The sequence below is a fragment of the Hemitrygon akajei genome, chromosome 2 (genome assembly GCF_048418815.1).
Source record: "Hemitrygon akajei chromosome 2, sHemAka1.3, whole genome shotgun sequence".
Classification (NCBI taxonomy): domain Eukaryota; kingdom Metazoa; phylum Chordata; class Chondrichthyes; order Myliobatiformes; family Dasyatidae; genus Hemitrygon; species Hemitrygon akajei.
The window spans coordinates 167,221,680-167,235,388 of record NC_133125.1 but is presented as its reverse complement, the minus strand read 5'-3'; the positions used below and the strand labels follow the sequence as shown (position 1 = coordinate 167,235,388).

The 13,709-nt window shown below is 41.7% G+C and overlaps 1 protein-coding gene across 7 annotated transcripts in view; it reads right to left on the bottom strand.

Annotated features, from left to right (window-relative positions):
- LOC140718277 (protein PRRC2A-like) overlaps positions 1–13,709 on the bottom strand; it is a 132,583-nt gene that overhangs the window by 41,424 nt on the left and 77,450 nt on the right. For 6 of the 7 annotated variants that reach the window (XM_073031802.1, XM_073031829.1, XM_073031821.1 and 3 more), the window contains 4 exons: positions 8,251–8,399; positions 7,354–7,522; positions 5,168–5,253; positions 3,481–3,717 (listed from right to left, as the gene is read on the bottom strand). In XM_073031802.1, coding sequence (XP_072887903.1) covers positions 3,481–3,717; positions 5,168–5,253; positions 7,354–7,522; positions 8,251–8,399 — 641 coding nt within the window. The remainder of the gene's footprint in view (positions 1–3,480; positions 3,718–5,167; positions 5,254–7,353; positions 7,523–8,250; positions 8,400–13,709) is intronic. The other variant, XM_073031857.1, reaches the window with a different exon arrangement.

Below are 13,709 nucleotides of genomic sequence, written 5' to 3'. Positions count from 1 at the left end.
GGTGGAATCTCATGTGGATAGGGTGGTGAAGAAAGCTTTTGGTATGCTGGCCCTTTATAAATCAGAGCATTGAGTATAGGAGTTGGGATGTAATGTTAAAATTGTACAAGGCATTGGTAATGCCAAATTTGGAGCATTGTGTACAGTTCTGGTCACCGAATTATAGGAAAGATGTCAACAAAATAGAGAGAGTATAGAGAAGATTTACTGGAATGTTACCTGGGTTTCAGCACCCAAGTTACAGGGAAAGGTTGAACAAGTTAGGTCTTCATTCTTTGGAGCGTAGACGGTTGAAGGGGGACTTGATAGAGGTATTTAAAATTATGAGGGGGATAGATAGAGTTGACGTGGATAGGCTTTTTCCATTGAGAGTAGGGGAGATTCAAACAAGAGGACATGAGTTGAAAGTTAGGGGGCAAAAGTTTAAGGGTAATACAAGGGGGAATTTCTTTACTGAGAGAGTGGTAGCTGTGTGGAACCAGCTTCCAGTAGAAGTGAGAGGCAGGTTCGGTATTGTCATTTAAGTTAAAATTGGACAGGTATATGGACAGGAAAGGAATGGAGGGTTATGGGCTGAGTGCGGGCCAGTGGGACTAGGTGAGAGTAAGTGTTCGGCACGTACTAGAAGGGCCTAGATGGCCTGTTTCCGTGCTGTAATTGTTATATGGTTATAATACATTGAACATTCTAAGTTCAGCCTGGGTAGGAAGCAAAATCCCCATACTATGCAGCACACCCAACTATATAACCAAGCCTACGGTTTTAAATTGATGACACACAAAGAGACACTGTCTGACCTGGAATACACTTGGATCAGTAATGACTATTTCATAACCAAACACAGAAAATGGTGTAAGCACTCAGGTCAGACATCATCTCTAGAATGGAAAGCAGTTAATGTTTCAGGTCAAAAGTCCTACTTCTCTCTTCACAGATGCTACCTGAATAGCTGAATGTTCCGTGGATTTTGTATTTCCGGCTTTTGCAGACTTTTTTCGTTTTGCTCAAAAATCAGAGAGGTGATCTGGTGGTCATGCAGAAGTGCAGAAGGTATGATTAAGCACCATCATGGGAAGAAGAAAAATCAAGCTGTTGAAAGCAACTCATCTCCCTTTTCATTAAAAATGAGGAAATGCATTTACTGACCTGGGAATTCATTAGCTGAAGTAATGTACCATGACTAAACAGATTTTTGCTGCTTAGTTTGAGCACAGAGTTACATGTTTTTAATCAGTTAGCTGCTGTTTTAAGCTTGGCAGGTTGTTCCCTGTCGACAGTTGAGTTCAATGTGCAGTCTAATTGCACTACAATGGACATGAGCAGTAACAATGAACCATCGATTCCCACTGCTCAATGACACAAAGGCCATTTTCAGCCAGCAAAGAGTCATTTCAGTCCACTAATTTTTTTCTTGTGACCCATTTCCCCTCACATTCCTGTCAATGTTCCCCCTCCAACTACTTACCTAAAAAGGACAATTTATCATAACCTACCAACATGAGTATCTCAGGGATGTCATTGTTTGTGCACAAGCGCTTAGTGCTAAAACTGAATTTGAAAGCAGCATGTTGCTAATTGCTCAAGGTATAGTAGTAATTAAAGATCTGAGAGGCATTTACTCAAAGACTACCTTGGTAATCTCGGAACGGAAGGCAGTTAAATTGAATTTTAAAAAGCAGCACCAGTAACAGTGACCATGAAAAGGCGCACCTGAGTTGCATGTGATATTCAGGGAAGGAAATCTGCCATTCTTGTACACTAGGCTCAAAGGCTGATTCCTAGGTATTTGACAATATTGCACAGCATTTGTACCATTTCTAAAGGTACTCAAGAGTGGGCAACATTGCTTGTGATACCCACTCGCAAAACGTGGAAATATTTACACTGCTCAAGATACTTCTAAAATCTTTTTTATTTACTCCCATATGAAGCAAAGGAAGATGGAACAGGTTGAAGTTTAATGGATATTTACTACTCCACTCTTTTAAAGATGTTCAAAACTTTCAAATCTGCATAACAGGTGACATGGTAGCATAGTGGTTAGTGTAATACTTTACAGCGCTGTGATCAAAATCGGAGTTCAATTCCTGGTACAGTCTGTAAGGAGTTTGTATGTTTTTCTTGTTTCATCAGAGTGTTTACTCCAGCTGTTCCCATGTGCTCTCATATTCCAAAGACGTACGGATTAGTGATGTTGGCATCCGAAGAATGAAGACTCTAGTGCATGACCCCAGCACACACCGTTAGTTATTGACATGAACTACACACTTCACTGAATGTTTCAATATACATGTGACAAAAGGCTAACCTTTAACAAACTCACAATCAGCAAGCAAACAATAAATATCTAAAGTCTCTGAAACACTGAATTACTTCACTGGTCATTACTCAAGGATGGCTCTTTATTACAATTGCTGTTTCTCTCCAGTTTCCATCACACTACCTATACATCTTTACTAACACTAGGCATTTTAAACTAGATTCTCAAGACAACCAGAATCTTAGCTCCAGCATCACAATGTGAAATTTGCCTCTCATTACCCAATTTAACATTTATCAATTTACACCTATACTGGCTCCCATTTCATTTCCATTTTAAGACAAATTTATAAAATGATCAGGAGTAGAAACAGTAGCAGAAAGGTATGTTGTTTCAGATAGGTACCACATTAGTGCGATCAAAGAGGCAGAGCTTTAATATGGCGAAGAGGTGGAAATGAAGAAGAGTGGATTGGGAAAGGATTATCAGAATGTGAACACTTTGCACTTGCAAGCACAGGCTTTCAAAGCTGGTGTAGGAAATGGAGAGAGGAGAGCTGATGGAATTATAAGCGCATGATGAAAGGCAAAAGGGGTTGACACATATGACAACTAATGTATCCCTGGTAACATACAGATTAAATGTGTGACATGCCACCAGGAGTTAAGAAAGCTATTTGAAAGCTTTTGTACATTGTGGATTGGCAGTCTACTATTCTATCAACATACTGTAGCATTCTATTAAATAATTGGAATCATGCTACTCAACCCACATCTCAATACCCTGTTTATTAAAAATGTCTCATTAGTAATTCCTGCCATATTTTAGCCTTCTGGCCCATCCTCCTGGTTTGCATCATGTGAGACAATGCAGGGAACATCCTTTCCCTCCACGTTGTCTCACGCTGTGCAGAGCACAACGTCCTTCATTTAAACACAATTTGGGCTAGGTTTCTCAAGTGTTCAAATATTTGTGCCAAATTGCTTCCCTAGGTTCCCAGAAATCAAAAATATGCTTGATTGAGATTCCCTTTCCTAAGCAAATAGCCTGCTGAAGCTCACAGTTTAGGGTCACACAGCAAGAATGGCTCCCAGGGACAGGGAAGAATGGGTCAGAGAAGGACAGTATCTGGTAACCAGTAGAACAAGTTCCCGCAGGAGAGATGCTGTGGGGAAGACAAGGTGGTTAATAAGACTAAGTCATGAGTGCAAGAGCTATACCTTATTTTCTTTCAGCGCTCCTGTCCTAGCAGGTCTCTGTCTCTGCTCTTTGGGTTCTGGGAGCTGGTTTTCTGATGATCGCATATCAACCACTTTTGTGCTGATCCGGTTAATGAGCCCAACACGCTCCCCGGTGTCTGTTTTCAGGCTGCCGTCTGGAGAGCTACGCTGCGAGGAACTGGTTGAGGAGACCTGACAGTCGCTGCTCAAATCCACCCCACTGTCAGTCTGGCTGGCCTTGAAACAGAGATACACACGTAGCAGTTTAATCAAAAGAGGCAAACTACACTGTCCTTTTCAACTGCAAGGCATTAACTCATATTTTGCCTAGGCAACTGCAAATCATGGTCAGTGGCTTCAGCTGTCAGAGGTTTCAAGTCCACCTGCAAATCTAATCAACCCTTGAAGGTCTGGGGTAACATTTCCTAGAGCAAAAAATACCTATGTCACTCTTCTCCCCCACTTGAAGACATTACCTCCTGGTGTGGTGGTCATTTTGTAGATGTCAGTTGCTCTCCATTACCTTGTTCAGGTGGCTATTCTTGATGCTTGAACCTAAGACGAGTGCCAGCAGGCTATTCAACCTTTGGAGAAGTAGGGGAGAGGGGTGGGGGCAGTTGATGCAGGAAACAAACCACACAGGTGAATCCATGCAACATTTAAGCCCATGCACTTGTCAGCACTGGTCACTAAACAGCAGCCATAATCAGGAGCACTGGCTCATATCAGTGAAGTCCAGCTGATGAATCTAACTGCCATCTCAGCAGTGTCCATGAGTTCACTGAGAATTTCAAGTAAAAGAGAAAAAGTAAGGGTAGGGGTGACAATTGGTTTCCTCTGGTTTACATGTTATACTTGCAAGTTGCCCAATGAAGCAATGAAACCTCTTGGTGTGACATCAGCATGAAGCACTGAGTGAGGGGACTGCATGTATATGTATATTTGGTGGGAACATCATACACAAACTCTAACATCTACCTAAACAAAATAAACAAGGACTTCTTCATAGAAATGTCTAATAGACCCACATACTACAGTTAATTTCTGCACACCACTACCTGGCAGTCTCTATCTGTACACACTGCAGGAAAATTAGGTTCATAGTTCAAGATGCATGTAACTTCAGTCAGAAATGCAGTGCATCTGTACTTCATCAGGAATGTGAGATTTGTTAGAATTTTTGATATACCATGTACCATGGAGAGCATTCTAAATGGTTGGATCACTGTGTGGTATGGAGGCCCCAATACACAGGATTACAAGATGCTTTAGAAGGTTGTCCACTCAGCCAGCTCAATCATGGACACTAGCCTTCCCATCAAAGAGATCTTCAAAGGCACTGGCTTGAAAAAGCACCACCTCTCATTAAGGATTCCTCACCATCTGGGACATACCCTTTTCTTATTAGTACCAGAGAAAAGGTATAGGAGCTTTGAGATCTACTTAATGTTTCAAGAGTAGCTTCTGGCCCTTTGACATCTGACTTCTGAATGATCCATGAACACTACCCTGCTAAACCTCGTTTGCACTATTTTCTTTAAATTGTACACTACAATAATTTGATGTCTTGCACTGTATTGCTGTCACAAACTAAGTTCATGATATATGTCTATGGTAATAAACCGGATACCGATTCTGATAAAGCACTGTTTCCCCCAGTGATCGCAAGATGGCAGGGAAGACTTACCTCAGCACTGACTGCCTCCGCAAAGACATTCAAAGGCTTGATCCAAGTGTCCAGCCCAGAGGTTGCTGGAGGATTCAGGGAACCAACTGCAAAATCAGGAAGAAATGTTTTCTTTAAAGACATTAAAAGAGTGACTGAAAAAGAGAGCCATAGGCAAATTCAAATTTGTACTGGTGGTTATCGGAGACTTCTGACAGACTTCAAATTTTCAAGTACATAAATAAACAAAACTCACCGCACACAGTGGTTTTACCGTCGTGTCATCGATAGGTGTTTTACATAGCTAGCTTCTGTACAGTGGGCTATATATGTAGGTTAGGAGTCAGCTACAGCACCACTTAATCGCCCAAAACAAGCCAAATTCTAACATCAGCAAAGGACTTCTAAGCCTTGTTACAAAAATTTTTAAAAAAGTGACAGCATTTCTCTGCCTAACAAGATTTCAAAATAATTTACTGTCAACAAAACTTTTTGAACCAGGATATAATATATATTTTTTTTATATATAAACATGACAGTCAATAGTAAAATAGTTAAGATTCTTAAAATAACAGTGAAAACTACTGGTATATCATTTTTAATACTGTTGACCAAATATCAGTCAAAGCACACAGGAAGATAGAGCTACAATGAACCTTGGCTTTGCATGTCACCTGAAAGATTCTGGACTTGCGTCACTAGAACAGGTTCAAATTCTGAATCAGATGCTAACCACTGATAGATACAGTCTAGCTTTTACTGTACTCTGCAATCCAAACACATGCTGCCAAGAATTTAAATGGTTTGGCACAGTAGCCAAACAGTTTGGTTCTAGTGCTGTGAACAGTCTGGGGACTCTGGAAACTTGCCCTGTAACATCAAGGAATACCATCCAAACCACACCCTCCTTACCTCATATGACATTTGTTCAATGTCAAACATAGAAAATGCTGGAGGAACACAGTGGGCCAAAAAGCCTCCATGAAAGGAAATAGACAGCTGACATGTTGGGTGGAGACCCTTCACTGGACAGTCCGGATGAAGGCTCTTGACCCAAAACATCCACAGCCCATTTCCCACCACAGTTGTTGGGCGCACCGAGTTTCTTCTGCACTTTGTGTTGCTCCAGATTTACAGAATCTGCAGTCTGTTGTATCTCCATAGAAACAACATTAAAGCTTTCTGAAAGGCTCAGATGTGTGATCTTTTAATACATTAATGCAAATCGCTCTTAGCAATCTAGTGGGCTGGGTGTTTTTAATGCAGTAATGGAGACAACAACGGGTAGAGAAAGCATGGTGAGTCCCAGCAGTACCCACTTTGCATTAAAATAAACTTCAAGCACTTAAAAAAACCAACTACTCCAGGACATCTTCAATCATTTTAGGTAATATTTAGCCATAATATCAGAGGGCAGAGTGAAGTTAAGATAGCACTGAACAACGACACCTTTGCTTGCATCTTCAGAAACAGCTCTATTTCCATTTTTTTGATTTTTTTTTTCAAGGTTCTTTTGAAGACCCTGACCTGGAGATACACACTGACTTTGGTTCTTTGCGGGAATGGGACCCGCTCTCAGGGCCTTCGCGACCGCCAAGGACCCAGCCTGGAAGACTAGTGTGCCTTCAGGGTGTCTGTGTCTTTACTGATGCTTTGCTGCACACTTGAGTGCTTGGTGGATGGTGCCGATGCTTTTGCTGGTGGGAGGCAGCTGGGCTTTGGGGTTCTAACATTTAACTGTCATTCATTCTTTGGGGCACTCCTCTGTTTTCGAGGATGTTTGTGCAGAAAAAGAATTTCAGGGTGTATATTGTATACACTTCTCTGACATTAAATATACCTATTGAACATAATACCCAGTGCAAAAGAAAATCTACAACACTCAAAATCTGAAATTAAGCAGATTTCACAATACTCAGATGGCCAGGAAGCATCTGGGAAGAGAAACAGTATGCCTCAAGGCTGCAGGTGTTGAACCTGAATTGTCTTTCTGCAAGGCCTTTCAGCCGTAACTTAAGTCATGCTTGGCAAAAATGCTCACATAACATGTTGCACAATCTGTTACAGATGGCCAATTAACTTGCGCTAACCAGATGACACCTTTGAGGGTTGCAAGTATTTGCAGAATGCCTTTTTTGAGATTACTGATTTAAAAATACAGGTTCCCAACCTCATTACTTTTCTTTTTGTATTGCAGAATAACATACCAGAATGTGTAGTATTCCAGATCTGAGTTCCCAGATCAGTTGCATTAGTTTGATCAGTGTTGCTCTCTTCAGATTTGGTGGCTGACATAGTAACCTTCTTCGACTGTTTTTTGGGGAAACCAGGTAAGGAAGCTTGCAAAGTATCTATCCCGCAGATTTTGACAGCCTTCTAGTGAGTAAAGAGCACATTGTGTTAAGAGAGAACCACATATCTCTCATTGTGTAGCTAGGCATAGCTCAAAGCCTATCTATAATTTTGCTGCAACACAACTATTGTTGGCAGAATTTCAGATGGTGACAAGAGGGCATACAGGACAGAGATATATCAGAGTTTGAGTGGTGTTGCAGCAACAACCTTGCTCTCAATTTCAGAAAGACCAAAGAACTGATTGTGGACTTCAGAAAGGGTAACAGGGAAGGTATACCAGTCCTTATAGAGGGAGTAGGAGTGGAGAGAGTGAGCAACTTCAAGTTACACATTATTTTCCAATATGTATTACATTGTACTGCTGCCACAAAGACAACAAATTGCATGACATACGCCAGTGATACTATAACTGATTCTGATTTAAGTACTCAGCAGGCTTTGTATTATTGCCCCGTTGCACAATGCTTCCTGTCCCACTTTTAAACAGTTAGCAATCATTCACCTTCCAATCTGCTGATATGTAATGGAAAGCTAAAGCAGGAAATGTTCTCTTTATTTTCAGGACTTAAGCAATAGCTTCTCACACTTCTCTCAACACCTACCACTTCCACAATCCGTGCTTAGGCAATGTACCATAAGTATAGCAAGCTTTCAGCAACAAACTGATATAGAATGTCTCAGAGGCAGAAGGGACTACAGATGATATAGATGGACAGGATCGTTGCCAGGAGCTCAGCTCATTAGAATACCTGGAGAAGATTCTCTTCCTTTTTGCGTCGTTCCTCATCCATGATTCTTTTCTGCCGCTTGGAAATGACTCGGGTGAAGCCGTCATTTAGGGGAGATATGGTCTCATCGTCGGCTGAAACTGCTGGGTGATCATCAATGATCACCACACCTATAGCATGGAATAAAGAGGTGGAGAGAGAAATAAAATAGTGCAGATATCAGAAAACTGAAATAGAAAATGCTAGAGACATTCAAGTCAGGCAGCACCTGCAGAAAAAAAATTTGTCAAGTCCCATTGTCATCAATCAATCGTGTTTCTGATAAAGATAATAATCCTAAATTAACACAATTATTCTCTTTACACAGATAATGTATAACCCAAATATTTCTGGCATTTTGTTTATCTTACAGGGACACAACTGTTTCCCCAGCCTCTCCACACAAAAGATATATCACAGGCCAGATTAATAATTGTACGATTTAAAACCCATACATGATCCATCAGTTAGCCACCAGGAATGAGGTGGTTTTGACAAACTAGTCCACAAGACCAGAAGAGCAGAATTAGACCACTTGACCCATCAAGTCTGCTCGGTCATTCAATCATAGCTGATCCTTTCTATCCCCTCCTCAGCCCCACTCCCTGTATCCTTTCGATACTGCGTCCAATCAAGAACCTATCAAGCTCTGCCTTAAATATACCCAGTGACCTGGCCTGTGGTAATAAATTCCACAAATTCACCACCCTTTGGCTAAAGAAATTTCTCTGCATGTTTTAAATGGACGCCCCTCTATCCTGAGGCTGTGCCCTCTTGTCCCAGACTCACTCACCATGGGAAACATCCTTTCCACATCTACTGTCTAGCCCTTTCAACTTTTGAAAGGTTTCAATGAGATCACACCTCATCCTTCTAAATTAGTGAGTACAGACCCAGAGTTATCAAACATTCCTCATATAACCCTTTTATTCCCGGAATCATCCCTGTGAACCTCCTCTGAACCCTCTCTAATACAAGCACATACTTCCATAGGTGAGGAGCCCAAAACTGTTCACAATACAAGGTAGTGGAGTATTGTGATTCCTCAACATAACATCCCTGCTCTTGAATTCTAGACCTCTTGAAATGAAAGCTAACATTGCACTTGCCTTCCTCACCACGATTCAACCTGCAAGCCGGGGAATGAGGTTGAGGATGGGGGAGAAAGGATCAGCCATGGTTGAATGGGGATCAGCCATGGTTGAATGGTGGAACAGACTCAATGGGCCAAATGGCCTAATTTTTCTATGACAGAATAATTAGACCATAAGACGCAGGAGCAGTATTAGTCCATCAAGTCTGCCTTCTGCAGGTTCCCTAAACAACTAAGTTTAAAGTTCAAAGCAGATTTATGATCACAGTGTGTCAGCCTGCAATTCATTTTCTTGCAGGCATTCACAATTAAACAAAAATACAATAGAATCAATGAAAATCCAAAATAAATATCTAATATACAAATAATTAATCAATTCAGAGAACATGGAGTGGAATCAGTTCACAACTCAGGTGAATCAAGTTATTGATGTTAGTTCTGGAGCTTGGTGGTTGAAGGGTTATAGCTTAGACTATAAGACACAGGAAGAGAGTAAGGCCATTCCATGTGGCTCAACTCTCTTCTTCTGCCTTCTTTCTGTAACCTTTGATGCCCTGACTAATCAAGCAGCTATAAATATCTGCTTTAAATATATTTGTTTTATTTATTAGTTGTACAGCACAGAAAAGGCCCTTCTGTCCCTTCGAGGCAGGCCACTTCATCAAATCACAGATCAAGTTAATTTTCATTCTATATGGATGTACTTCTATTGAGTCTGTGTTCTCTGGTCCTAGACACCCACACTACAGGAAACATCCTCTCCACATAATCTAGACCTTTCAGCATTTGAAAAGTTTCAATGAGATCTCCTTCATTCTTCTAAACTCCAGCAAGTACAGGCCCAGAGCCATTAAATGCTCCTCATATGATAAGCCTTTCAATTCCAGAATTGTTTTAGTGAACCTCCTTTGAACCCTCTCCAATGTTAACACATCCTTTCCTAGGAAAGGGGCCCAAAACTGCTCACAATGCACTAAGTGACACTTCACCAGTGCATTATAAAGCTTCAACATTACATTTGCCTTCCTCATCATCTGACTCAATCTGCAAATGAACCTTTAGGAAATCCCGCACAAGGACTCCCAAGTCACTTTCCACCTCAGATTTGAGTCCAAGACCAGAGGACACAGTCTCAGAATAGAGGGACATCCAGTTAGAACACAGATGAGAAAGAATTTCTTAGCTAGAGTGGTGAATCTGTGGAATTCATTTGTGGAGGTCAAGTTATTGGTAAGGCAAGGGTTGGTAGATTCTTAATTAGTCAGGGCATATGGGGCGCAGGTAAGAGATTGAGACGAAGAGGAAAATGGACCAGCAATGATGAAGTGACAAAGCAGACTTGATGGGCCAAGTGTCCTAATTCTGATCCTATATCTTATGATCCAACTGGCCTACAATTTCCTTACAACACACACAAAATGTTGGTGGAACGCAGCAGGCCAAGCATCATCTATAGGAAGAAGTACAGTCGACATTTCGGGCTGAGACCCTTCGTCAGGACTAGCTGAAAGAAAAGATAGTAAGAGATTTGAAAGTGGGAGGGGGATGGGGAGGGGGAAACTCGAAATGATAGAAGACAGGAGGGGGAGGGTTGAAGCCAAGAGCTGGAAAGTTGATTGGCAAAAGGGATACACAGCTGAAGAAGGGAGAGGATCATGGAACGGGAGGCCTACGGAGAAAGAAAGGGGGAGGGGAGCACCAGAGGGAGATGGAGAACAGGCAGAGAGTGATTGTGAGAGGGGCAGAGAGAGGAAAAAATGGAGGGAGGGAAATAAATAAGGGATGGGGTAAGAAGGGGAGGAGGAGCATTAACAGATGTCAAAAAAATCAATGTTCATGCCATCAGGTTGGAGGCTACCCAGATGGAATATATGGTGTTGTTCCTCCAACTGGAGTGTGGCTTCATCTTGACGGTAGAGGAGGCCATGGATAGACATAGCAGAATGGGAATGGGACGTGGAATTAAAATGTGTGGCCACTGAGAGACCCTGCTTCTCTGGTGGACAGAGCGCAGGTGTTCAGTGAAACAGTCTCCCAGTCTGCATCAGGTCTCACCAATATATAAGCACCGGATGCAGTATATCACACCAGCCGACTCACAGGTGAAGTGTCGCCTCACCTGGAAGGACTGTCTGGGGCCCTGAATGGTGGTGAGAGAGAAATTGTAAGGGCAGGTGTAGCACTTGTTCCGCTTACAAGTATAAGTGCCAGGAGGGAGATCGGTGGGAAGGGATGGGGGGACGAATGGACAACAGTCGCATAGGGAGTGATCCCTGCGGAAAGCAGAATGGAGGGGGGGTGAGGGAAAGATGTGCTTGGTAGCGGGATCCTGTTGGAGGTGGTGGAAGTTAGAGAATTAAATGTTGGACCCAGAGTACGGAGAATTATATGTTCTTCTAACATTTTGGATTTCCACTCCTACTTTCAAATCTCTTACCATCTTTTCTTTCAGTTAGTCCTGACGAAGGGTCTCGGCCCAAAGTACCGACTGTACTTCTTCCTATAGATGCTGCCCAGCCTGCTGTGTTCCACCAGCATTTTGTGTGTGTTGCTTGAATTTCCAGCATCTGCAGATTTCCTTGTGTTTGCATATAATTTCCTTTCTTCTTCCCCTTCTTAAAAGCTCCCTGGAACTCTTGAAAGATCACTACTAATGATCTCTTCAGCTGCCTCTTTCAGAACCTTGGGGTATAGCTCATCTGGCTCAAATTACTTATCTATCTTCAGACCTTTCAGCTTCCCAAGCAACTTCTCCTTAGTGATAATAAATGCACTCACTTCTGACCCGACACTCTTGAATTTCTAGCTAGCGCCTTTCACAGAGAAGACTACCATATAATACTTAAGCTTGTCTGGCATTTCTTTGCTCCCCATTATTACTTCAGTGTAATTTTCCAGTGGTCTGATATCCACTCTCACCTTTTTTACCCTATATATAACTGAAGTTTTTTTGTTATTTTGTTATGTAATGGGTAGCTTATCTTCAAATTTCATCATTTCTCTCAAGGAATTTTTAGCTGCATTTTGCTTTTTTAAAAGCTTCCCAATCCTACAACTTCACAATAACTTTTGCTATATTACATGTCCTATTTTCTTTATGCTGCCTTTGACTTGTTGTCAGCCAAAGTTGCTTCCTCCTCCCTTCTGAATACTACTACTTTGGGATGCATCTATCCTGTGCCTTCTGAATTGCTATTCTGCTGTCACCCCTGTTAGTGTCCTCTTCCAAACAGGTTCGCCAACTCCTCTCTCACGCCTCTGTAATTCTCTTTACTGTACTATAACACTGATACATCTAACCTTGTCTTCTCCACCCCCCAAGCTGCAAGATGAATTCCATCACATTATGACCCTTGCGTCCTAAGGATTCCTCTATCTTAATTAAATCTGGTTCATTACACAACACTCTATTCCCGAACTGTTAAAGCAAGCAAATGTTCCCAATATTTGGGATACTTCAATGACCCCAAACACTATGCTCTGCTCTCACTGCTATCATCAGGAAGGTGGCACAGGAGCCTCAAGACTCACACCAGCAGGTTCAGGAACAGTTATTACCTCTGAACTATCATGCTCTTGAACCAGTGGGGATAACTTCACTCGCCCCACTGTTCTTGTAACCGATAGGACACATTTTCAAGGACCATCTCATGTTTGATATTCCTTGTTTATTTATTTTTCTTTTGTATTTGCATAGCTTGTTGTCTTTGCACATTAGTTGTTTGCCAGTCTTTTTGGATTTGGTCTTACATTGGGTTGACGTGTATGCCCACAAGAAAATGAACCTCAGGGTTGCATAAGGTGCCATATGTACTTTGAAATTTGGTACCATACCTTTGTATACATTTAAAGATATGAAGGTAAATGAATATCAGGGAAATCAAATTTGACATAGAGATTTAAACAGCATTTAACCAGTGGAATGATGTTCAACATTTTCAATTATTAGGCTCATAACAGAGGCACGACATTTTCATTAGGAGCAATCAATACAGGAAGAGCAGGAGTCTATCCATTAAGCTGCAATCAGAGGGAACAGCAGCAACCAGACCCCAAGGTCAGTAGAGCTCAGTTATAAAAGCAAACTGACAACTGAACACAGAAAGCAGGCCATAGAAGCAGCTGTGAATAATTTTCACCCTGTCATTCAAGCAGTGAGAGGGACAGACTAATGCATCAAACAGCCATGCAGTACAGAACATTCAAACTGCTCATTCCCCCACAATGAAATATTTCCTCTTAAGCATGCCAACTGCTTCCAAGTGCAATTCAGTGCTTGCCAGCTGCCCATGAAGTGTGGCTGGTTTGCTGAAGTACACACAAGGAGGAATAGTTAACTACCAAGACT